General features: G+C 36.7%; 1 protein-coding gene across 12 annotated transcripts in view; it reads right to left on the bottom strand.

The window, feature by feature from the left end:
* Positions 1 to 2,750: 2,750 nt before the first annotated feature.
* PPM1B (protein phosphatase, Mg2+/Mn2+ dependent 1B) overlaps positions 2,751 to 26,981 on the bottom strand; it is a 90,448-nt gene continuing 66,217 nt past the window's right edge. For 2 of the 12 annotated variants that reach the window (XR_008289292.1, XM_027072558.2), the window contains 4 exons: positions 26,378 to 26,489; positions 25,932 to 25,989; positions 3,639 to 3,683; positions 2,751 to 2,898 (listed from right to left, as the gene is read on the bottom strand). Coding sequence is in view for 10 of the 12 variants with exons in the window: in XM_027072558.2 (XP_026928359.1) it covers positions 3,639 to 3,683; positions 25,932 to 25,989; positions 26,378 to 26,489 (215 nt within the window). In the remaining 2 variants the exon portion in view is untranslated. The other 10 variants (XM_053200539.1, XM_027072559.2, XM_027072557.2 and 7 more) reach the window with 7 other exon arrangements.

The following is a 26,981-nucleotide window of genomic DNA, read 5'->3' as shown; positions in this document are numbered from 1 at the left end:
GGCCCATTGTTTAAGTTACAGAGAAGTGTGGAGTAGGGTAGCAGCCACAATACCAGAAAGGGTAAAGGTCATTCCAATCTGGGGGGAAAGGTGAAAAATGATGGCAACTTGATACCGATCCCAGGAAAGGTCCCAGACTAGATCCTTCTAGTGTTTTCTAATCCTTCAGGAAAAAGAACATCATTCACTATGAATCGACAGGTGTGACCTCACGAACTGTTGGGGGGCAGTTACTTGACTAACGTTTTGGGAAATGCAGGATGTCCACAAGGAACGTAAGATCCCACAATATCCTTTATAACCTGGGAGAGAATGGGCTGATCAGTAAATCGTGACATCCTTACCTAACAGGTTGGTTAATACATTGTTTAACTGAGATCCTACCGAAAAGAAGTTTCTAAGGCCTGTGAGAGGCCGTTAGCCTCAGACTTGTTTCATTCAATATACAAGGTTTACATATGAAACTTAGGAGTGATCGGAAAGGACAAGATAGCTAAGAGATCTTACATGAACCCAAAAAATTCTCAAAAGGTTCATGAATCTAACACAAGAAAACTTACTAAGAATGAACACAGATTAAACAAAACACCAACCGTACAAGTGCGGGATAGGGGAAAAAACGCTTAACAGCAGTAAAAATCGTTAACTTCTGAAGACTCACACAGGACTGTGTGGGTGTCAGCAAAGCTAGTCCAACCTCTGGGTGCTACACGGATGAAGAGTATTAACTAGCACAAAGGGCAGGAGAGCTCTGCTACTTATGAATGTTTCAGCTCTGGGTTGGGTACTTTCAGAAAGACGTAGAAAACCAGAGTAGTTGCAGGAAAGGGTCTTAGACGATAAAGACAATTGAAGCTGTGCCATCTGATGAGTGACCAGGGGACAGAACATAGTAGATGCTAGGAGTCATCACAGTAGCTGCTGTTAAATGTTTGGTCTCAAGAGCTAATAAGACAAATGAAGGGGAGAAACAAAGGACGAGTGAGCCCACTAGAGCCCAAGACAAAATAGCTTCTGGTCCTGGAGGGTCAGGCCAGACACTGCTAAATGGTTTTTCCAACTTTGAGATCCTATAAATGTACACTTAAAGATCTGACCAGGTACAAAATCTGTTACTCTGTTTTTCAAGAACACACAAATGACAATCCTTCAGAACTACTATGTTATAACTTTTGAGACTATAAAACTACAAATCATTCAGAATTTGCTTTCTCGGCCACTTTTTATCTCAAATGGACAAGTGTGTGTGTGTGTGTTTCCCCCCCCTTGTTTTACTGAGATACAAGTGAAATGTGTGTGTTGCTTTTTGATGGGAAATCAGTCTAGAAAATGTAATTTATTTTGTCCATTCCCCCCTCTGCTAGTGTTAAAGCAATCAGCATTGTATAAATTTTTCTTGGTGAAAGAAACTTCACTAGTATAATATAGTACACATTTATACTGTAATAGGGGCTACTCTGTCTTACCTGCTATTTTCATGCATGGTCCACCCTGAAAAAGCAAAAAGCCCTAAAAAAACCATACATACAATACAAACATGGGTCATTAGAAAGGAATTCCTTTTACACAGCCAATCTTCCAGATACATTTAATTTATGGTTTTATTTATATAATTGAGGTTACCTCCAGCTACCTGGAAATGTGTGGTATGGTATGAACCTAATTCTAATCAATTCCAATTTTGTCTTAAAGGTATATCTTAGTACATTACAAACGTGCTCTAGAAATAACTACTACATAGCTGAGATTGCCATAAACCGCTTTCACCATTCTTCTCAGAGATTATGCAAAACTCGAATAAACCCATGCAATGCACTAAAGAAATCTGTTATTCTACATACTACATCATGAGATTACCCAGAGATCAAAACATGAAAGGAACTTTTCCATGGCTTTCCCTAAAAGAAATCATCTACTGTCTTTGCAAATTTTTGCCATATTACCTCCTAGCATATTTATACCAGTTCTTTGGAAAAGCAAGAATTAAACGTGGCAGCCTTTGTGCTCAAGGATCAAACTGGGGTTCCTTTTTTCTTACCAAACTTTCTTGCACCTTTCATCTCAGGGTGGAAATACAATCTCTCAGAAAGGGAATGTACATAGTTACTGTGCAGTTACAGTCATTTACTACTCTCTGATTATCTAAAAGTAAGTTAAATGGAACTGTAATAAAAGGCACCAGAGGGGAGCTTACTTAGGTGATGTGTTTTCCAAAAGTAAAAATTTTTGGCCACTGGAAAAAGTATTTACAAGAAAATGCCTGAGCTGGTTTCTTGTGTGACCAAGATATCCACTACCTCGTATATTTTTAAACACATCTTTGACATCACCTAATTAGTTTATAAAGTATCTAATCTAAGGGGGTTAAGTTTTGTATTCACGTAAAACAAGCCAGTTAAAAACTTACTTCCCTTTATATTAACTATAAACACTGAACCTCATTTCAGAAGAGGTCTGGGGCATCACAAATACCAGAATCAAAGAAAGATGTTCTTACATGAACATTAAGAGACCCAGGAACTTCTCATTTAAATGGCACTTTTAGGAGAAGGGAAACAAGAATGACAGATTCAAGACTGCCTCTAGCCATGAGAATCCTTGGAATAAAACCAAAATCCTGCCCCAAAGCCACAGGTGTTTATCACATGGACAGAGATTTAGAAAGGTGCAATGACAGTTTTTCTTTGCCTCCATTAATGGGCTGTAAGATTACAGGTTAATAGAAGTATAAATAATGCAACTACACAATGTTGAGTTCATTTTTCTTTTGGGTTAAAAAAAAAAAAAAAAACCTTCATGTCCTTGTACTTTTAGGGGCTTGGAAGGTCTGCCAGCCACTGCCTTTCTTGTCACCAGAGCCTTGTTGGGTTTACAGATGGACATGCCCGAGACTGCCATCTGGTGGAAATGATAGAAACTGAAATGATTTTGTTGTTAAATGGTTAAGTACATTGTCTACAAAGAAGGTACGAATTAAAAATATATGAAGGGGGAATGTCTCATTCATAACAGCAGTAATAAACATAAAATAACAAGGAATTTACTTAAGAAATGGGTAAAAAATATGAATAAAACTGTAAGACTTCAGTGGGGAGTGGGGGGAGGCATAAAAACACTCATATACATAGAAAGATGTACCATTTTCCCGGAATGGAGCTCTTCTCTGCTAAAGATATCAATGACCCTCCCCCACCCACTAATCTAAGCATATGACAACTCAATATTCATGGGATTTTTATTTGGTAGAGAAAACTTGGCCAAATTATTCAAAAGTTCAAATGGAGAAACATACATTCAATTTTTGTTAAAGCAGGGTAATAAGGAAGCACCTTCCCTACCAGATGATAAAATGTATAATAAACTATGGCACTTAAGATGACATATTGATATAGAATACAAAACACTGAAATGGGATGCCCATAAAAATACAAGCTTATACAAGAATATATAGTAGAAGGGCATTTTCAAATAAATGAGAAAAGACTGGCTTATGTATTAGCTGGTGTGAGGGGAAATGGAAAATACCACATTAGGTTTTCGCCATGTAGTATTACCCCGAAGTTCGTTCAACTAGCATTATGTATTGATAATAAAAAGAGCAAAGTCATAAAAGAAAATATATGTAAATATTTACTTACTCAGAATGTGAAAAGATTGTCTATGTATACAACTGAAGGTTCAAACTGTTAAAGAAAATGATAACATTCTAAAACTTTTGAACTTTATTTATTTAAGTAATCTCTAATCCAACGTGGGGCTCGAACTCAAGACCCCGAGACCAAGAGTTGCATGCTCTTCTGACTGAGCCAGACAGGCGCCCCAAATTCTAAAACTTTTGAATATAAATAACCAAGGGATGCTTCTCAAAACTCATCAAATGAAACACTGAAGATCTTTGCAGTTTACTGTCTGTACATTTTACTTCAACTTTTTTAAAAAGCACAACAAAAAATAAACCCCATTATATTTCACTTCAAGTGGCATATGGCGGATAAAAGGATAATCTTTAATATTTTTGACCAAAGATAGCTATCCAATACTATTCAGATCAGAGCATCTTAGCTCTCTAGTGCCTCTCCAACCATTGCAGAAAGACTTCATTCTGCCTGCAGGAAGAACCGGCATAGAAACGAAAATTTACTGTGTAACAAAAAGCACAGAAATAAAGTATCATGACGTAAGATTTTGGGGGGAAAAAAACCCCATGGTATTGACTTAGTAGTTTTTGAGGAATTAGGTCTTTTCCGTATTGGTAGATGTGTTTTATTCTTAGTTCCATCCCTCCAATATCCTTATTTAAAAAGACAAATGATAATAAAATAGTAATTTGTGGCATATTTAAGAGAATGGTTGATTTCCTAAATATATAGAGATCTCACAAATCAATAAATGAGCAGAAAATATGCAAATGAAAAAGGCTTTATTAAAAGATATAAACATCAGCCAAAATGAGGAAAAAATGTTCAATCTCAGTAGTAATCAAATATAATTGAGAATTAAGTCAAGAAAATATCACAAATTACAGTATCTTACCCACCAGTTCGGTAACGCGCAACAGTTGAGAGAAAGCAAAAGACACAGGCATTTTTGTATCCTGTTGGGATTATAAATTGGTGCCCTCTCCCCAAAAGGCAATCCAGGACGACTAAATTCACTTAGTTTCTGTATTTTATTTTTTATTTCAAAATTTTATAAAAAATTCAAATATACAGAAAATTGCAGAAAAGAATTAGGATATCCTTATCTAACTGCCCAGATTTAACAAACATTAACATTTTTATAGGTCTTTGGGGGCTGGGGGTGGAAATAAAGATCTCATACTTCCCAATGCTTCCAAATAAACACTGTCCTAAATTAATGTGTATCATCCCCATGCATGTTTTATACATACTATTTACCTATAAGTTATATATCAAATTCCAAGATTTCGTCATTTTCTGTGCCACTCTTCTAATGCATAATTAAGAAAAAAATTAAACGACAAAATGGTGCTTTAATAACACTTAGGATTACTTTATACTTATTGTCATAGGGTTTTATTCCCCAGTAAGCTCTACGCCCAACGTTGGGCTTGAACTCATGACCCCGAGATCAACAGTTGCACGCTCCACCGACTGAGCCAGACAGGTGTCCCATAATAGGTTTTTAAGACAGACTTTTTACAAACCTTACATTGTCATTTGTTTTGCTTACACAATAACTTTGCTTCTACGTTAAATCATACATAATCATCTTTAAGACATTTTAAACAGCATTGGAGTTAACACGTGTAGTCCCAACCATATGCAAAGCCCCACCGTGGGCCTGAACTATGAATTGCTATTACCAAGTCAGAGCAACTGTGCCAGGACAGATGCCTAGCAGATGGCTACTGTAAGATGCCACTGACCTAAGATGCTTCTCGGTCTCAAAGGTATTAAGATAGTGCATTTTGGAATAAATTTTGGAGATTAATGCTGTTACTTAAATGACGTCCTTTTAAAACCTGCCATTTCTCTCAGCATCACATTTTTAGAGTATTAAAAGAGGGTTCACTGCCTAAGGGAGATAAGCCAAGAGCAACTAGCTGCTGCAGGAGCAGAGGATTCTCCGTCCAGCCTTCCCAGCATTTCACTAAAAACCCCAGGAGAAACTGGTTTATACCAAAGGGTACTTGTGAGGAGGTTGAGTTATTCTTCCTTGGCAACATCTGCCTTAAATGAGGAAAATGGTCTAGAGACAGTCACTTCAACGGCCCACAAGTTCACATACTTATCGGCCGAGCCGAAGGTGAATCAAGTGACGCACTTAAACTGGGGCCAAAAAATTCAGGAACTGAGACAAATACACCCGTGACATTTAAAAGAACCAAACTGATGCGAAAAACATGATGAACAAAACATCAAATTTTAAATAAAGACAATCGTGGTCACTGAATTTTCCATTTGCCTCAGGCTTCAACACAGCACGGCAGGGCTCTTTTACTGGTCCAGCCTTACAGGGGAAGGAAAGGGGTCAGAATGACCTCTGGGCTAGTTTAACATGTAAATGTGCAACAGGAACACACAAAGGAACTCTCATAAGCAGGGTGAAAATTCTTCAATACTAGATGCCAAAACGGAAACAGGCTGCTAAGAAGTAGAGTGTGGATTATTTAGTTGTATTTTTATGAAAGGGAACTACGTTTATGTAAGAAGGTGGCAATGCGTACCTGCCAGGTATCAGCATTTATGAGGCCACAGTAATGAAAACGTTGTGGTATCTGACAGGGTTGCGCAAAAAGACAACAGAACAGAATTTAGAAATAAGAAGTGCATCATGTATGTAGGAAACTGGTATGAGACAGGGCTAGCTTGGTGTTGACGCAATTAGCTAGCGGCCTGCCGAAAATTAGATTCCTGACTTCATGCTATATAAAATAGTAAACTCGAGATGGATTAAAATCCTAAATATATGTGCTTGGGAGATAGGATGAAGACTTTACAACTACTGGAAGCAAAGAGAATATGTGAACTTGAGATGGTAATGATTTCTTGAACAAGAAAGACAATAGTACAAACCATAAAAGACTGATAAATAACAAGACCCCATACACAAAGTGAGTGTGTGCACATATATGTATGTGTGTATACACACACATATGTACACACACACATATGTATATGTATATATGTGTATACATATATACATATGTATATATGTATATGTGTGTATATACACACATATATGTATACACATATATACACACACATATATGTCTGTGTGTGTATATATATATATGCATATACACATACACATACATATTGAGAGAGAGATACTAGGTTTTGTAGCACTTATAAGCAAAGGTTAGTATCCAGACTATATAAAAAAACTACAAACGAGAAAATGGCAAACCAAAAAGAAAAATGAGCAAAGGACATGAGCAATCGTTTCAGATGAAACTCAAACAGCCACACATACAGAGATGTTTGCCTCACATGGAACCAGATATGCAAATGAAGACATATTATTTCATGTTCACCTAACTGGTAAATTTAAAGTCTGGCAATACCGGCATTAACTGAGAATGGAGATGGACAGAGAAAAAGGAATTTCTGTACATTTCTAGTGGAAATGGAGACTAGTATACACCTTTAGTAGAATGCATTTGCATTATTAACTTGAAGACATGACTACTTAATAACCTAGTAATTTTATCTCTAGGCAAATACTAGAAAAACACTAGTACATGTGCTCAAAGGGACACATGCCAGGACGCCCACTGCATCAGTTTTTTTAGTGGAGAGTTACAAATAGTCTAAATATCCCTTGATGATGAAATGGGGACTACACTGTGGGGTAGTCACACAAAAGAATACCAATGTATTTCTCAGCCATTAGCTTGTTTTATAGAAGAGGGGATGTAGAGGTAATAATGGGAGCAAATAAACTCAAACCTGAGGTTGGGAATAACACACTTTCCTCCCCGTAAATACCACTCCCCAACCCCTGGCCCAAATCAAAACTCACCCAACATGGTGGGTGGATGTGGGAGGGAAGGAGTAATGAGGTGGTTGACCCCTCGTGGTGGGTGATATTTGGCCTTTGGCACAACTCTATTCCCCTTCCCCACCTCCTAAATATGTGAATCTGAATACTTGGGTAGATCACAAATCAAAACCTGTAATTCTCATTCACAGTTCAGCCCACACACTTCTGAGTTTCCTTCCTTGTAAAAGAGCGTAGGTCTACTTTCATTTGCCAAGTCATATATACATACACTCTGACCCTGGTGACCTTTAAGCTTTTCAAAGTCAAAGAACCTTTACTCAAATCAAATCTTCTATGGAATCCCAACAAGTACCACAGAAAAAAGCAGAACTGCTCTGGAGGTTGAAAAATGGCACCCTTGTCATTCTAACATTTTAGGGAATTTGAACTACATGAAAATTCTTAAGACTATTAGTTTATTGTTGAGTATAAATCATTTTAAAATGTTAACTATTGGGGCACCTGGGTGGCTCAGTTGGTTAAGTGTCCGACTTCGGCTCAGGTCATGATCTCGCCGTGGTTCACCAGCTTGAGCCCCGCATCGTGCTCTCTGCTGACAGCTCAGAGCCTGGAGCCTGCTTCGGATTCTGTCTCCTCTCTGCCCTTAGATTGTACTGGTCCTCTTCACTCAAATACATGCCCAAGTATTTTCATTAGAGGTAGATGTTATGAGAAGAAAAATGAATTTGTTGTACAAATTTAATTACTAAAGAAATTACTATTGCCATTGTAGACTAGTGTTATTAGTCAAGGGGGGAAAATCCCAAAACTTTGATTCCACCCATATTTGACGTTCATTTATTTTTGACAGAAAGTCAGAGCGTGAGTGGGGGAGGGGCAGAGAGAGAGACACAGAAACCGAAGCAGGCTCCAGGCTCTGAGCTGTCAGCACAGAGCCCAACGTGGGGTTTGAACCTATGAGCTGCGAGATCAAGACCTGAACCAAAGTCAGACACTTAACCCACTGAGCCACCCAGGCGCCCAATTCCACCCATACTTGAAAGTTACAGTTCTTTTTTGTGCTGCTAGAGTTGTGGATATGAGAGATAAAAGAATTACTAACCTCCTAATACCAAGATCATGTACCCTTCACTCCTGAATTAGAGGAGCATAGCTACCCTTTAAGCAGGAAATGATGTATCTAGTTAACAGAAGTATCTGACAGGTAGAATGAAACTAAAACAAAATAAGGGGCCGGGGAGAAGAGACCACAGTCAAGAAAAACAGCAAGTGAGAACAGCAGGGATGTAGTCGCAGCCTGAAAAGCAACTTATTCTGTATTAGTAGCTAGCTGGTTTACTTCTAGACCACAACATAACACACAACGCACAAAAATAAACACTTGCTTAGCGTTCTCATTAGGGCTTACAGAAAATTCCCAAAGTTGAATAGGAAAACAAAAAAGCAAAAAACAAAACCTTAAAGCAACTGAACACAAAAATACAATGCAAAACAAATTGTTATAATGCCCATAAGAGTTTATTTGCAAAAGCAAGTAACTCTTCAAATTGCTTTGAAGTACCTTAAATTCTAGTTGTAATGACTTTTAGCTTTTGTATTACAAATACAATGGATTTTCTGCACTTTGAGCATTGTATTAACATGTGACACAAACCACAATATGCTAGTTTTTACTTACTACTATTTAGCCACCCAAAACAAAATGTGCTCTAAGATCTTCATCAAATGCTTTCCCTTATTATTAGTTAAATCCGATTAGTTCCAAAATACAAATAAAGGCAATTTGGAAGAGGAAATGTGAATTTGAAATCATTGAAAAATGCAATCTATGATTTGGCAAGTAAAAGAAATTCAATGGCCAAGTTCCAGTTAATTTCAATAACTGAAGTTTAACTCCAGTAACATACGCGGACGCACTGGTCTGACTGCATACTTTCACGCATCCAGAACACACACACAGTTTTCTGATGACCAATTTGTTGTCTAAAAACTAACTTTGTTCATAACGTCAGAATACTTATTTATACAGTCTTCCTCCATCAAGTATTTCAGGTAGCTTAGTTTAGAATATGAATTGGTGAGGCTCTAATTTCCAGCTCAAATGTTGGGCTAATATTATAGTAACCTGTCTCCCCAAGTCTCCCCAACTGATGACCATTTCCCTGGTCATTAAAAGCCATTCTGAAGCCTAGCTTGCGGAGGGGGGGGGGGGGGGGGGGGGGAGGGGAAGGAACACCTCAGGGGACATGGCAAGCACCATCATTTTCACATAGGAAGACTGACTCATTAATATGGAAACTTCATCTGAGTTTTAAATTTTGCTACAGTTTCTTATGAAGACCAAAGATCTACTTATGTGGTTGGGAGAGAGCCTGACAAGCACTGTGAAAAGACATCAAAACCCAACTGAATCCCACACATCCCCAAAATAAAACCGACCTAAGAACTTAAGGAGAATTCAGAGTTGCAGTTACTTTTAACTAAACACATTTAAAACCAAAAGCTCAAGCAGTAAGTCTCTTAAGTCAATATTATAATTACCAAGCCTCATAATTGGGCAAGAAACAGGAGACAAATTACGAGTGCTTGCTTTTTTTTTTTTTTTTTAACACTTCCATGGCAACTTCACTCAACTCTGCTTGAATGTTCAGCTAAGTGAAAAACCTTAACAAAAAAACTTCATAAAGCCCCCCTCCATTTAATGGTCATTAAAAAAAAAAAAGTCCTGTCTTTATCCGGCCAACGTGACGTGACATCTCAGGTGTGGTAAAACGATTTAACACAAATCTGTAGTCACCCAAGACTGTAAAAGACTAAAATGGACCTTTCAAGGAGGTCTATGAAATCAGAACTACGTCCTTAACAATACTAATACTTATTATTTTTTCAACATGCTGACACTTGCATGGACCGTGCAAAAGAAATAGTGGGTGTGTATCCAGACAGACAACAAACTAATCAGCTGCTACTGTTCTCTTCGTGCCACACGCAGAGAAAGGGCGGGGGCGGGGGGACCTGTTTCACTTAATGGTGTCCTTGATTAAGCAGGAAAACTTTTTTTTTATTACACCTTTATCCTCGAGTACACATCTTTTGAGTATCTTAGGTGATGAAAAGGGAGGTACCGGCTCCTGTAGCATGCTTGAGTGTGACGGCTGTCACTTAAGCTGTGTGCTGAACTAGCCGCTTTCATGAAGCACCATTTTGCCTTGAAAGAATGACTGACAGACTATGGTTATTCAGCAGACATTTTCTCCGAAACAAATGAAGTAATAAGCCTGTCGCTTAAGGAAAACAACTGACAATATTTGTTGCCGGTGACAAAATTTCACCTTTCAAATGACAATTAGAATTTTGAAAAATCTGTATCCATCACCGTGAGCCTGACAGCTTCCCAATACTTAACAAGATTTTTTTCTGAGGAGATCAGTTATAGTAACAAGAAAATCTTAAACACTGCATAATAATGTGTCAATATTCTACAGAAAGCACAATTCGATGAAACGGTATTTTCCAAAAGATCAGTGTATGATGTTACAAAATCATGCCAAAGTAGGAGATCCATTCAAACTCCAACAAGATAGAGCAAATGGATTTTAGTGTAACAGAGTACGAAGCTGATCAAGTTGCGGATTTCACACTGCATCCAACCTTCAAGAAACTACCAGCTCTGAAGTTCTGACAGCATATCAAACAAAATATTCAAAATTACCTGAAGCTATTAAAATACCCTTTCCATATACGTATTTTTGTGATGCCAGATTTCTTCATATACTTCAAAGTGCCACATTGCAACAAAATGAATGCACAATCAGACGTGAGAATCCAGCCCAACATTAGAGTTTACAAAAACGAAAACAAGTGCTACTTGTCACACGTAATTTTCTAAATTTGGAAAATAATTATTTGTCATGAAACAATGTTATTTATGTTAACAGTCAATTGATTTCATTTTTTAATGAATAAAAATAGTACACAATATAAATGTCTTGGCTTTAGTTTCTAATACAATAAATAAAACCCACAAAAGCAGAAGTTCTTTGGGATCTTTGATCTTCAAAAATATAAATGAAAAAAAAAAGAATATAAACGGGTTCTAAGACTAAAATATTTGAAAACAGCTGGACTAGAAAATTCAGATTAGTGAAGACTGAATTCAGGTTTTTCTTCTCATTCACACATTATTTGTATGTCAAGGGCCACTAGACCACTTGAAAAGGTGGCATAAGAAATGGTTTTGGAGTGAAGAAGGAATTAGTCAGTATTGTCCTATACAGTTTGGATAATTCCTCTTTGGGGTTATAAATCACCCACATGGCTTTGCATGAAAATTTCACAATAAATATTCCAACTATGTAAAATGTTAAAAAAGAACATTCAAAACTGGACTTTTGCTTTTAAAAATCATACCAAATAGTAATATGTCACACTGTTTTTATCAATTCTTTATTTAGGTAACAAGTTGGTTATGTTCACTGCATTGTATGAAACATCACAATATCTTACTGGAAAGGTACTATCAGTACAGGGTTGGATCAGAGTGGGCAGTATGAACAATAAACCATTTTGCATTCTTCATTCCCTATCTTTTTACAACCCCCCAAACCCGGTAAAGGGACAGATAGCTTTTAACATCATCATGTAAAGCACTTTAACTTACAAGGCTAAAATCTAAGGAATAAATAAAATATATTGTGGCAATAATTCCTTTAGACCAAAAATCAGGTGCACAATAAATCAAATGATCAGGAAAGCTGTCTGTATTCAAATGGTGTGGCTCTCCAGAAACAGCTTCAGGAAAATGTTACAGAAAATATCATGAATTCCATTTCACACAGGACCAGATGACGACTCATTTTAACTACACACAAGGGCAATTACATCCTGCTGAAACACAATTTAAACATATAGGATAATGTTTACAAAGCATCCACAACATGTAAACCATGTACAAATGGATACATTCATTGCTTCTCCTACCCCAATAGCTTCTTTTAGATAAATATTTTACTCTTCATGTTCAGCATTAATTGGATTTTACTACATGCAAAACTCAAAAGAATTCAAGAATTCAAGGTTATTGTAAAAATAGAATTAAAATAATCTTCAAGTACCTTATGTGATAGCCACTCTGTACCGTGCCCAATGTTATAAAATGAAAGGTTACTGAACCCATGAAAATATCTCTGTAATATTTCCTTAGATCTAAAATAGATAATTTTAAATGTATTTATAGTCATTTCAATGTGATATTCTGAGCTTTAAAATAACGTAAACAATTAAAAATTATACCAAATTACACACAAAACTTGTATCTTAAAAGCTGAAAAGGTAAAACTATAGAAACCCACATGTAAAACAAAAATCACAATTTACATTATAAAGGCAAAATCTCATCATTTAAAAAAATTTGCAGCAGTGAGATGTCAAAGCAAATTATAAATAGCCATAAATTAACCCATTTGGTTTCAAAAGATTTTCTAGTGAGAGTTGAAGGATGTAGTAGATACATGCATAAAATTTGTGAGGGTTTATAATATTATTGCCAAATACACTTTATCTTGAAGCAGGCAACATTACAATTTGGACATTATCGGAGAACCCAGTTTGGTAATACAGGTAAAATTAGAAAAAAAAATTAAATAACAATTAATAATAAATATATATCCTATAGTAAATTGCTCAAAGGAAATCTCAAGCCACAGAGCTGCAAAAGGCTTCCAACGTGGTGAACTGAGAAAGGAGCATCCCATACAATTCTTTACTCTTACATGCTTATATGTTGTGTGTCTTGTCTAAAACAAAAACAAAAACGAAAACATAATGTATCTTCAGAGTACAGCTAACTATATTCCCATGCACCTTGGGCACAGTTTATTATTTGTGGTGAAATCACTCCGTTGGTTCCTAGGGCCCAAAGTTCAATACAGGTGTAACCAGTATGCCTGAGGTTGGCGAAAAATACTGCAGTACAGGCAATGCTACAAGTGGCAATTATCAGAAAACACAAATATGAACAAATGGTGGGAAATGCTAATGATTTTCTGCTCATATCACAAAACGGTGGGAATCCACAAGAATATGTTTCCCTTGTATTGAAGCAAATTGTGATTAAAAGTTTTTTTCCCCCAATTTTCAGAATCAAAAGCATTTTAGAAGGTTTATAAGGCTACCATGGGTCTTCTAGATCTCCAGCACCCTACAGGAAGAGAAAAGGAAGAATATTATTATTATTTACCTACACCACTTCTGGGTTGGATTGAATTTCAAAAGAAAACAAAATTAGATGAACAAATTACCTTCCTTTGTTTGAAAAGGCACTTTTACAGAGAGCTGTGTGCAGTGTATACCTTGTGTACACACATGGGTCTATCTACTACAGATAGGTAACTGGTTGGGTTTTTTCCTCCCCTCTCCACCAAATGCCTTCCTCTTTCACAAACCACTTAAAAACATTCTGGCATTGGAAAAACAGATCAAAACATCAGCTACGTTCGAAGATCCAAAGTTTCGCCTTAGCGCACGTTAAGCAATTTTAGATACGTGATGAATAGAAACACGAAGGAGAGAAGTTAATGTTCTACATTCACAAAATAATTTAGCTGTAAAAAAAATTTCCCCGTGTGACTCCCGTATCTTAAAAACCTATTTTTAACAACAACAACAAAAAAACTCGTATCTGCCACTATGTAAAACATCCTGTGATTCTTGCCTTTGTTAAGAGCTGATGAATATTTACAGCAAAGATCACAGTCTTGCAATCTTTAAAACGCTCATCATGGCAATTTTCCGATATGTCTATGTGTGTCCATACTGTCCAAAGATTAGTATCACAAAAGATTTTGTATCACAAAAAGGGGATAAGAAACAGAATGGATTTGAGTAAGCAAGACTTCTCAAAATGTTTTCTTTCAGTTACTGAAAAAAGCCAAGCCAAAAGTTTTCTAAATGGTATATAAATACAAATGAATTTCTAAGGGGCATTTTTCCAATATACCAAACCTGGTTGTTAAAAAAATTTTTTGTTTTGATTTAAAAATAAGTACAACATGCATAGATTATTCCACATCACATGCTTTATTTGGACTTGAACACTTATAATTTCATTCTAAACACTTGGTTGACATACATTTTGATGTATGTAGTTAGGCTATACAGAATGTACAAACCAAAGCTGTATCAATAATACATAGATTTTTCAAAAAATAGGTTTCAATAAAGAATACAGAGAAAGGAAAAATAACCACATATGCAATAGCTCAGAACTTCTAAAAATAAAACTACAGAGATGTAAAATATAAACAAGTCAAAGAACACACAAATCATCATCCTTGGAAGAAGAAAAAAAAAGTACAGGCCAGCATCTGCCATTCTTTGAGGAACTGAAATTACTAAAGAAAACACAAATTTATTACAAAGCTAACGATGAGTGTTCTAGTATGTAAAATAATGTGAAGCAATATAATTCTACATTAACAAGTTTTTCCACAATATAATGTAATCTCGCTTATCAGTCATCTCTAATCCTGTCTAGTATGACTTTAACTATTGATTTGAATAACTAGTAGCCTCATTTCTGGCATACAATAGCAAATGACATATAACTTTATTAAATTCAAAGTTCTAGAAATAGTCCACTTTAAACTGATAAAGGTGTATGCAAAGGCCTTCTTTAAAAAACAAGGCTATATGAATGTAATAAAACTAGTTGACCAAGGGTTCAAATAACAAAACGGTTCTATAAATGCATACATTACACTTCCTAAGTAAAAACCATCAAATCAAAGATCACAAAAATATTACCACGGAGTCAGGTCACATGGGTTTACCACTCATCTTTGTCCCTGCATCTTCATTATAGCTGTCTAATTCAGCAAGATCACTTTTTGATTCAGTATGGCCTTCCTGCATTGTCACTGGGCTTCCAGCATCACTGTTCGAAGAAGGAGCTGTGGCAGCTTGGTCAGCCGGGCTTTCTTCTCCCTCTACTTTAGCTAGCCTGTAACTAGTCAGCATCTCCTCCAGAAGTTGTCGGTAGTTTCCCCTATGATTAATTCTCATTTGCCTGAGAGCTTCCACCAATTTTCCCTGTGATCCACTTTCCTCTGCTTCCTCGGAGGCCTTTTTTTAAGATTCAAGACCCCAGTGTCAGTAGACAAACTAGGATATCACATGTATATCATAACATATCACAGCAAAGCACTCATTTCTCTACCACGAGTAATATAGGCTAAGCACGAGAACAGTTCATTAGATACGTATCAAGTCTTACTTGTGTCAATAAAAACTTCCAATGGAAATATCAAGTCGATTTTAGCAAATTACCATTAACTAGTTTACATCTTATTCCACACTGTCATTTGAAGCTCCATCTGAAATTTACTCGGCTATTGGAATTCAAAAGCAACACAAGCATTCCTAAAACTGACTTACTTATAAAAGAAAAACCAGTAATTGGCTATAATGGTTTAGTACAAAAGGAAATTAGTGTTTAAAGCAACAGGAAAGGACAGAAAAGCAGGCCATTAGAACATTAGTTTCTTCATCACTTCTGCAAAATGACAGGTAGGAGAGGAGACACAAAATGTAAAACTATAAATTTAGACTGGATTTTGGGGAAATTTTAATGCTTCTGTGGATAAGAATTTTATTTCCTTTTTGTATTTAAATACTTCAATTAAAACATTTCTAGATAAAAATAAACGAGTTATTTTAAACATGATAATAAGATATGAATAGGAAACTACTCACTCCTTTCCTATTTTATTAAATTTTGGAAAACTTACAGGTTTCTACAATAGCAGCTGCTTAATCTCGTTAGCCGAACACGCTCTCACATCAAAGCTGATCACAGTTAAGCTGACAGTCTAAAAGGAAGAACCTTACATCATGTGCCTCCTGATGTGATGCATTAGGGAGTGTAGGGCCATGTCCTGTGTGTTCTTGCCAAACATGTTTAATACAAATCTAATAAAGCGAGTTCCCAATTTACGGGAGAACAGGGAATAGAGGACTGAGTTAAAGGACACAAGAAAACAATCATATGATCCTGAATGTAGGACATGCTATACAAAGCTGGCTCAGGCCCTTCTTTTTCAGTGGCAAGGGAAAAAAGAAAGTGGGGGCTTGGTTAGAGACTCCATTAATATGCTTGACTGAGACCGTAACAGCCTGATTAGACCATCGTTTAAAATAACTACTGTAACAGGCATTCTAGGGACAACTGGGAAAATCCGGAATTGGCACTAGATGATAATCTTTATCTTATTAGGTATGATAATAGTATTATGGTTATAATACTAGATTTATGGTTGGAAAGATGTCCTCATATTTTTCTTTTTTTAAAACTAAGCCCTATGCCCAATGTAGGGCTTTAAGTCACGACCCCAAGATCAGGAGTTGAATTCTCTATCAACTGAGCCAGCCGGGCACCCAAAATGTCCTCATTTTTAAGAGCTTCATGCCAAATTATGCCAAGATGATGTCTGCAATGTACTGTTAAAAGGTTCGTGAAAGAAAGGGGGAAAAAAAGTAATACACACACACACACACAGATAAAGCCAATATGGTAAAATGTTTACAGTTGTTGAATCAAGGTAGAAGGTGTGCAGGTGTCCATTGTGATCATTTCAATTCTCCATATTTGGGAGTTTTTATCATAAACTGTTGGGAAAATCAGGGCGCCTGCCTGGCTCAGTTGGTTAAGCGTCCGACTTCAGCTCAGGTCATGATCTCAACAGTTCATGAGTTCGAGCCCCACATTAGGCTCTGTGCTGACAGCTCAGAGCTTGGAGCTTGTTTTGGATTCTTTCTCTCTCTCTCAAAAATAAATAAACGTTTAAAAAAAGTTGGGAAAAAAACCTCTAAAAAAATGGTTACTGATCTAGATCTGACATAAACTTTTAACCATCTCTGGAAACTGATACTCTACAGTTCTGCAACAAAGAAAGATATGCTGATATAACCACATAATAAATAGCAGCGCTTATTAGAAAAATGAGAGCACCTGAATGCTTTGGCGGGGGGGGGGGGGGGGAAGTGCCCTTGTGGCAAAAAGCAAGAGATGATACTGTGCATTGTGTATGTTTTTATGTGTATGTATATGTCTATTATCTGTTCATTTTAGGATGTTACATGTAAAGTGCCTGGGAAGACAGGAAATACAGCAATATACAAGTGATGGTATTGGATAGTGAAGTTATAGATGCTTTATTTTCTTTGAATTCTCCAATTTTCTACCTCAGGTAGGTTAACTGTCAAATAACTTTTAATTTTTTTTCCTTTTTAAAAAGTTTTTATTGGGGCGCCTGGGTGGCTCGGTCGGTCGGTTAAGCGTTCGACTTCGGCTCAGGTCATGATCTCACCGTCCGTGAGTTCGAGCCCCGCTTCGGGCTCTGTGCTGACAGTTCAGAGCCAGGAGCCTGTTTCAGATTCTGTGTCTCCCTCTCTCTCTGCCCCTCCCCTGTTCATGCTCTGTCTCTCTCTCTCTCAAAAATAAAAAAAAAATAAAATGTGAAAAAAAATTAAAAAAAAAAAATCTAATCTACTAAGTTCTTTTTTTAAAAAAATAAAAAAATAAAAAAAAATAAAAAGTTTTTATTTATTTAAGTGATCTCTACACACAACATGGGGGCTTGAAGTCAAGACCCAAGGATCAAGAGTCGTGTACTCTTCCAACTGAGCCAGCCAGGTGCCCCAAATAACATTTGTTTTTCTTAATTTGCAAAATTTACCGGGTGGCGAAAACATAATAAAATGTGCTCTGTTAAGATTTTTCTTATTTTTTCTCCCTTGCCTTTCCTTATGTGCTAAATAAACATGTTCCCCTATATAAAGTTTCTCATTTGAATCTATTCAGGGAAGGTTAAGAAGGAACAACTGGGTGAATGCTTGCTAATCATAAACCTTATTGGTCTCTAATCAAGTTTTCCAAAAGGCAATTTTCTCCTTGATAGTATATCACAAAGAACTTTCAGTAGAGGGCATAAGAATCTCCCCACCTCACGCCCCTGACCCAAAAAAACTCAACTCCCTTTTTATAAATAAATTAAAAAAAAAAAAAAAAAACAAAACCTTCTAGGGCATTGAAACAAATTCTGAAGTGATGATCAACCCTAATTTCGTACCAGGACTGCCTGTGGAGCTTTTCAAATTATATACATACTGAAGTTTTAAGCAAATGATATTCACACTCATTGGGTTGGGGTGAGTTTTTTAAACTTTTTTTTTTTTAAAGCTTTATTTATGTAAGTACTCTCTACACCCAATGTGGGGCTCAAACTCACGGCCCAAGACCAAGAGCTTCACGCTTCTAGCCCGCCAGGCGCCCCCTCCTAAAGTTCGATCACATGATATTTAGTTTTTTAAAGCCTGCCAGGCGATTCTGATACACAGAAGCTGTGATACAGACTCTTCTTACTGGAACTTATTGATGAAAATGTTATGTCAGTTGCATTTCAATTTTGGTGGGTTCGAAAGATACAGCACCTCTTGCTCTCCAACTGACACCTGTTACTACAGCAAGCGTCTACTATGTCTCTGTGGATTCTGTAGGAGTGCTAGCTGGGGAGGAGTAGCTGCTTTCAAAAAAAAAAAAAAACAAAAAAACATTAAAACCAAACTTGTAAGTTAAATTGGGATGGATTTACAATGGCTGCCATCACAGAGCCACTGAACTGAAAAGAACTTGAGCTAATGACCACATTTAAAAGTCATTTTATCTCAAGACAAATTACATTTCCCTACTGTGCTCGATAAAAGATAGATGGATGAGACCTCTTACCCAGCCATTTCATTGGACTCTTCACAATACTGTTCTGCAACTCTCTTATGGATTTTCATTAATATTAGAAAAGGAACCTACTGTTTGGCTGTACTTTTTTTTTTTTTTACCTGAACTCATATATACATTACATCACGATTACACATCTATTACAGCCATCAGTTCCACCTTGCAACTGTTAATAAGTCCTTCCAATTAGATTGTAAGCTCTCTGAGGTAAAGAGAATTTCATATTCCTTTCTGTAATTAATGTCTGTACTTGGAACTTTATGCGTATCATCTCATTTAACCCTCATAGGTACCCTACCTAATAGGTACTGCAACCCTTATTTTTATAAGTGAGGAAATTTATAAGCTCAGAGAGACCGAAGTTATTTATCAGAGTGAGAATGCTAGTTAAGTGACACAGTTCAGATTGTATACAGGTATAATTAGTACCAATGTCCCCCTGCATGTTCTTTTGAATACATGATGGTAACCATTTTTGCGTAGCAAATGCCCCATACAAACAGACACTCACTAAAGAAATATTGCTTAAAATTATTGTGGAAGTGGGCCACAAATTATTTCATAGTCAAGTCTACAATGCATTTCCTTGATACAGGGAGACTAATGAAATTATAGGACAAAAAAATTCTATTAGATGGGATGGTTTAAAAGTACTCTGCAAACTAAATTAAAGGCAATTATGGAGATGAGAATATAGACCTTTACCCTCTGTTTTTATTTTCAAGGTTTCACTGTCATCTAGACAAACACAGTTTAAAAGAATCAAATCTCTCATGAAAATACTGCTTTCTCCAAAATAAGACACTGGAATATAGACAGTGAACAGAAGGGGGAAATTTTTAAGCACATTTAGAAGTTAAACTTTAACTAGCTAGTATTTATTTGCAGCTTTTGTTAATGCAGTTGCCATAAACAAAATTCTTCAAACGACTAGCTAAAACAATGGAGAAAAAAGTAAAGAATAAATAGTTACTGTGTTTTTGGTACAGTCCTATCCTCTGCTTCTCAGCTAAAAATAACTTTTAGAGCTAAAAATTCTCAACTATGAGTTCATGAAATAAAATTAACGACGACTAAGGAAGAATCTAATTAGCTGTTATCTGCAAGGATTATGTAAAATTTAATGAATCTGAAATCATTTTAAAGAGTCATTTAAATGATCAAGACCACACAGCTTAGAAAAGCAGTATGTCGTACCATTCTTAAAAATAGACTAAAGTTTGGCATATTTTCAAACAGTATAGATCTTCTCCATAAATATGTTCTGAGAAGTAAAAAAGAAAACAATTTACCAAAAGACTAATACGCACACAGTCCTGAAACTGTGATATAAAAATGTAAAAGCAGCTATGTTTACTGTAACTGATCTATTTGAAATTATCAACAGAAAGGCTATATATAAAACTTAATGTGAAAACAGAATACGAAGATTCTTTTGGGCTTTTGTCCGGTCTTTCCTCCCTTCTCAAAAATTCAAATGCCTTAAAAAAGATTTTGGATTAGGACAAACAAAAATGTGTACTATTTAAAAGAAAAATAACTGATAAGGTATCGGGCTTGGCTGCTTAGTTTCAAAAACTTTATGAAATATTCCTCCTCAAAACCAGAGTATCTTAAGACTATTAAACAGGAGATTCACAAAAGAATGAGGAATGATTCTGCATGGCTAGTAAAGAGATGGGGTACAGACATATATGTAATCTCTAAATATCTTAGATAACACGGAAAGGTGTAAAGACAATGGTTCTGGGAATCCCCATGCCTCAGACTGAAATTCTGGCTGTATCATTTATTTAGCTTTGCAACCTAGGCTAACTACTTCCTCTCCCTGACTCTCAGGCTTACCTCTAAAAGAAGGGTGTTGAGGATATCACCTATGACTGTATACATATCCAACAACTGGACAGCTACAAGTCTCCCCTTTGCCCTTGGAAAATCATCAACCTATATGGCTACTTGATCAGTAATATACTAATTAAAAAGCATTTTAAGTATTCTTTGAGGGAAGAACTTAACATTTTTCCATGGAAAATATAAAACTCTATACATGTACTTTCATACAAATTAGCAACCTCAGATTATTTTCTTTAAATATATGACTTAAGGATAGTCTGAAGCAAACACCTAGAAATTAATAAATAGAAATGGCTCTTATTTAGCAAGTATTTACTGAGTTCTCACCACATGCCAGGCACTGTTGTAGGTGCCGGGACTATAGCCATAAATAAATCAGATGAAGTCACAGATCTTGCAGAAATTTCTACCTCTAGTTATAAGACGCAACCTAGTTTTTTTTTTTTTTTTTTTTTAAGATTAGAACCTAAACCAATGAAATAGCTTATTTTTTACTAATCTACATACCCAGTGTGGGCCTTGAACTCATGACCCCAAGATCAGGAGTCACATGCTCCATCTAGTGAGCCAGCCAGGCACCCCAACCTAGCATTTTGGAAGAAGAAAAAAGCCATGATCTCAGAGCCCTGCCTAAGGTAAGAACAGTTTAGAGCAAAATGCAGTTTTACTTTTTCTGGTCCTCTAGGTGATTGTTCTTTTGGGGTCACAGACGCCTTTGAAGAACTGATGAAAATTGCAGACATACTATACTTCTCGTTAAAAACTGCGTATGTACACACATAAACACATTTTCAAAAACTTTCTGGGGATTCACAGACCACCTAAGAATTCCTGCTAGACTCTTCCAAAGATTTTACTAGGTGGGAAAATGTCAATACTGCTTGCATTAAGAAGTCTTAACATACTCCAACAGGTTGAACTAAGAAACAAATTTAGTAGACCACTTCAGAAGACTCCTCTCAATAATGAACTTTCTGAATATGTTTTAAATGTTTTAATTTCTGACTTACATTCCACTGGGCCTTCTGAAATACATTATCCACAAGATTTTCTTTTCATATAAGAAAAATAAATGAATCCCTATTTCCGTAAGTAATCCCCAAATTACTTACAGGCATTTACAGCCAGATAATTCTATCTCTGATATGAAGCAGACATTTTAGGATTAACTCGAATTAACTCTGACTAGCATTCTTTTTTTTTTTTAATTTTTTAAATGTTTATTTATTTTTGAGAGAGAGAGAGAGAGAGAGAGAGAGAGAGAGAGAGAGAGAACATGAGCAGGGGAGGGGCAGAGAGAGAGGGAGACACAGAATCCGAAACAGGTTCCAGGCTCTGAGCTGTCAGCACAGAGCCCAACATGGGGCTCGAACCCACGAGCTGTGAGATCATGACCTGAGCCGAAGTCGGACATTTAACCAACTGAGCTGCCCAGGTGTCCCCCTCATTTTTTAAAATGTCTGAACAAAATTTTTATTTTTGTTACTTAAAAAAACCCCAATTTTTATAAAATGTCCCAACTGGCTCCTCTTCTGTATTTCCAGCACTCTGCTGTCTTTCCCATTCTGTAAACTAACCTGGGCTCCTGCCACTGTACTTCGGCAACATCTTCCACATGGTGCACATCTAACTAAGTTAAGAAGCACTTATGTAGCACGTCTGTGCCTCACTCACTGCTACAGTAGCTTAAAAAGTAAAAACTTAAACACCTCTAATGACTTCATTTTTTTTCTGCTTCTTTGTGTTCTTTTATTACATTTCTGCTACTAGTGATGATGGTTCAACATTTTTCTAAGGTCATGATTATTCTGAAAGGGCAAAGTGGTATTTCCCAAAAGAGGGCTCTGGACTGCAAAAGTTACTTTTTATAGTAAACAGGGAAGTTTCTCTAATCCGCATAGCTGTCTGATAATGAGTTTACGCTTATCATCTGATCTCTGCAATTATTTCGCTACTTGACTGCCAGCATCTCTTTAATCTAATGCTGCACATGTTTCCAACAGATTAAAATACCAGAGATATTCCTTTGGGTCTATCATTCTTATGCTCCAAACAGATGGTGGCTCCTCTCTGTAAAATATAAAGTTCAAAAGGCCTCTCCAGGAGCGCCTGGGTGGCTCAGTCAGATAAGCGTCTGACTCTTGATTTCAGCCCAGATCGTGATCTCACGGTTGTTGAGATCAAGCCTGCACTGGGCTCTGCACTGACAGCACAGAGCCTGCTTGGGATTCTTTCTCACCCCTTCCTCCTGCCCCTCTCTCAAAACAAATAAATAAACTTTTAGGAAAAAAAAAAGGGGGGGGCACTCCAGTCTCTCCAAAAGTACTTCTGGCATCCTAAGTTCTCTCTTTTTTTTTTTCCCCCAAATGGTCATTGGTTTTTGAGAGAAAGAGAGAACAAGCAGGAGAGGGACTGGGGAGGGGCAGGAGGGACAGAGGATCTGAAGTCGGCTCTGTGCTGACAGCAAAGAGCCCGATGTGGGGCTCCAACTCATGAACCATGAGATGGTGACCTGAGCCGAAGTCAGACACTCAACCAACTGAGCCAGCCAGGCGCCCCACATCCTAATTTTTTTTTTTTTTTTTTTTTTTTTTAACCACAGCGGCTCTATGCTCTGGACAAAATGAGGTCCTTTCTTTAAAGACTGGCTTATACTTTGTTCTTGCCTCTCCCGTCCACTTGAACTACCATCCTCCTCATTTCATTTGTCATTCTCATCATTCTTCAAATCCCCTCTTATCTGTAATTCGGACTTGCCAGGCAATCAGCGTACAGGTCACATGGAAATGAATCACATTCCCTATTCTGTCACTTCTTTCTATTCTTTACCAAATGATGTGAAACACTGTATTCTTTAACTGGTGTGTTTATGTGGACACGGCAGGCTGCAATGACAGGAGAGATGGAACCATGCCTCATGTTCTGTAGTCTCCCCGCTGTATCACTTCACCTCAGGGTAGACTGTCCATGTTTCATCTGAAGCTACTAGAAAGCTTATGCATCTCCTAACTTATACACAGTCATAGAATACTCATATTCAAGGCCAGTTTTTTATCCTGAGAATTTCTCTTCAGTTTCATGGCTCTGTTGTTTATTCATTCACTGTTTATTGAGCTGTGTATAAGTATTTTCTATTTTTTAAAAAAGTTTAAAACATTAACCCCAATGTTAATTTAGGGTTCTGAGGCATTTTAAAAACCGTATCTGGAGTAAAAGTAGCCAACTTTTTTGAGGGACAAAGAAATTTGGCAAGGCATAATGAAATAATTTTTTTAAAGTAGGCTCCACCCCCAACGTGGGGCTTGAACTCATGACCCCGAGATCAAGAGTCGCGTGCTCTATCTAGACTGAGCCAGCCAGGTACCCCAAAATTATTTTCTAAAATTACACACTGGGGTTACATTTTCACACACATGAAGAAACAGGAGCACTTAGACAGCTAGTAATGAATCAGTAACTACCTTTTGAGGGTTTATTTCCCCTAACCATAGTACTGGATGCTGTGTGGAACCTATAATCTAGCTGAAGAGACCAGCCTGTCTTCACTCCACCACCCACTTACGACGAACTTTTCAGTCATGGCCACCCCAACTTCTGTCCTCATTTGTTTGATTTAGGGTTCTCAAAGGTATCACATGACGTTTTTAAATTAATTTTCATAGCTTTAGATACAATTAATTCTTAACACTCTGAGGTACCGAACACCAAAGAAAGACTCAGGACCACTGCTCTAGACCAAGATATAAATCCTGTTATTAGCAGTATACAGTGTCACTTTTATTCAACTCACTACAATGTATTAATTGTAAAATGTTCCTTTTTGCAAGGACACTTTTATTGTTTAGAAAAAAGAAACAAGAGGATTTTGCTGCACAAAAAGGAATACAGTGCGATTGAGAGGATACCAGTGGCTGACGTCTCTCTCAAGACCTGTCACCAGGAGCTGGAGACTTGGAGGGTGAGTCTATTTCTTCTCAATGAGTTTCATTACTAACTTGGGCTCCCTTAAATCTTTCAAGCATAAGTGTTAAAAAATTAAGTTATTCATTTACAGACGTCCGAAAACTTCAAAACCCTACGAGAAAATACTTATTTGAATTACTGACTTTGAAATACAGGACAATTAAAAAAAAAAAAAAGAAGGAGGAGGAGGAGGAGGAGGGAGGAGGGGGACAAGAAGGAGGAGGAGAAGGAGGCACTGTTTTGTCTTCTGGCACTAGTACCAAGATAAAAACACTACAGAGACGCGGCTGACGCACATCAACAGCAGTAAGGAAGGCAAAGTGACAGAGTTCTGCTCTGAGGAAGCACAGCAGAGACAGCAAAAATGGTTATCTCAGCTCAACACACATGCCTACAGCGGCAACGCTAAGGTTAGAAAGAAATTATCCTTAGGTATTCAACTGGGCACACAGGGGCACTGAGAGTCAGGTCTTTAAAAGAATAGCTCATTTTCTCTATCACTACGTTCTAGTGATGGTAGCAGCCTGCTGAAGGAGAAACTGAGATACTTCAAAGCACATTCTTCGCCTCAAAATTAAGATTTAAGGGAGAGGGAGAAGGAAAGGCAGACACACAGGGAGGAAATAAGTACAGCCCAACAAAAAGGTACTCGGTGCCCATTAAGTGGCAAGTCTATCTACAGAACAGAACTGTATCTCTACCTCCATTTCTATACATTCCCTTAAACTTTAACTGACTCCTTAACATGAAAAGTACTAATACTTTATTACAGATTTCATTATGTGAAAGTATTATATCTAGTATTTACATTATAAAATTATTTAAAATGCTTAAGAAACGAAATAAAACTTACCCCATCACTTTCTCTATGTGGATTCAGCCTACTATAAACAGCTTCAATAACATTGCGCCTAAAAAAAATTACGCTTCAGGTTTATTAAAATTGCATACAATTACTAAGCTTGAGTATTTAAAATAAGACTTCATCTGGACCGTTCTCAAAAATTAATTGCCACACTTAAACACTTGCCAAGAACATAGTTTCTATATCTCACTCAGAAACTGATCCAGCACAACCCCAAATTTGTTCTCATTTATCAAGGAAATAGGACCTTCACCTTCAAAGCACATGATAAATAATTCCCTTAAAAAAAATCTCTTTTGGATGAAATTTTAAAGTTCTTCTCTAGTAAAAGAACCATCAACTCATTTCATTTTTAGATAACTGATATACTTCTTACCCAAAATTAATTACTAATTATAAATGAACTCAAAATTAGTTCTTTTTGTTCTACTTACTTGCCAGCAAGACCTCCCCCAGGAGGCAAATTTGGGATATTTTCTGCAGACAAGATGCGCATGACATGGGCAAGATCAGGCATTCCTTCCTCACCAGACTTCTCCATAATTTCTGCAAGTTTTTAAAAAGAGTTCCTAAATTAATGTGCTATGTCCGGATTCACAGAGTGAAACAAGGGGTACTACCTGGTAGTATCAATTTTCATATGTAAAAAAAGCAAACATTATCTTACTATCACACGAGGAACAAAAAAAGTAATATAAAAAGTTAGGTGCATACATAAAAGCAAAAACTGAAACAAAGGAAACGTCCTATGATACAGCAATAGTGGAGAAATTTTTGGTATAAGCCGAGTGAAATGGTTTATAATCACTAAAAATGATCCCTGTTAGTACAGCTATGTGGAAAAGCATATACATCTGATCTGATTTTATATAAAAATACAAAAGTTATTAAGACTATAATTATCAAAAAAAAAGCGATGGATAAGGATTGTAAGGAAAAGGAGAAAAAATAGAAATCACTTTATAAGACTGTTCATTTTTAATCAAAGAATAGCTGATGTATTATATTCGTTTCAGGTGTACATAGTGATCCGACAAT

This window comes from Acinonyx jubatus, chromosome A3, assembly GCF_027475565.1.
Source record: "Acinonyx jubatus isolate Ajub_Pintada_27869175 chromosome A3, VMU_Ajub_asm_v1.0, whole genome shotgun sequence".
In the NCBI taxonomy this organism is placed as follows: domain Eukaryota; kingdom Metazoa; phylum Chordata; class Mammalia; order Carnivora; family Felidae; genus Acinonyx; species Acinonyx jubatus.
This window is presented reverse-complemented; position numbering and strand designations above follow the sequence as displayed.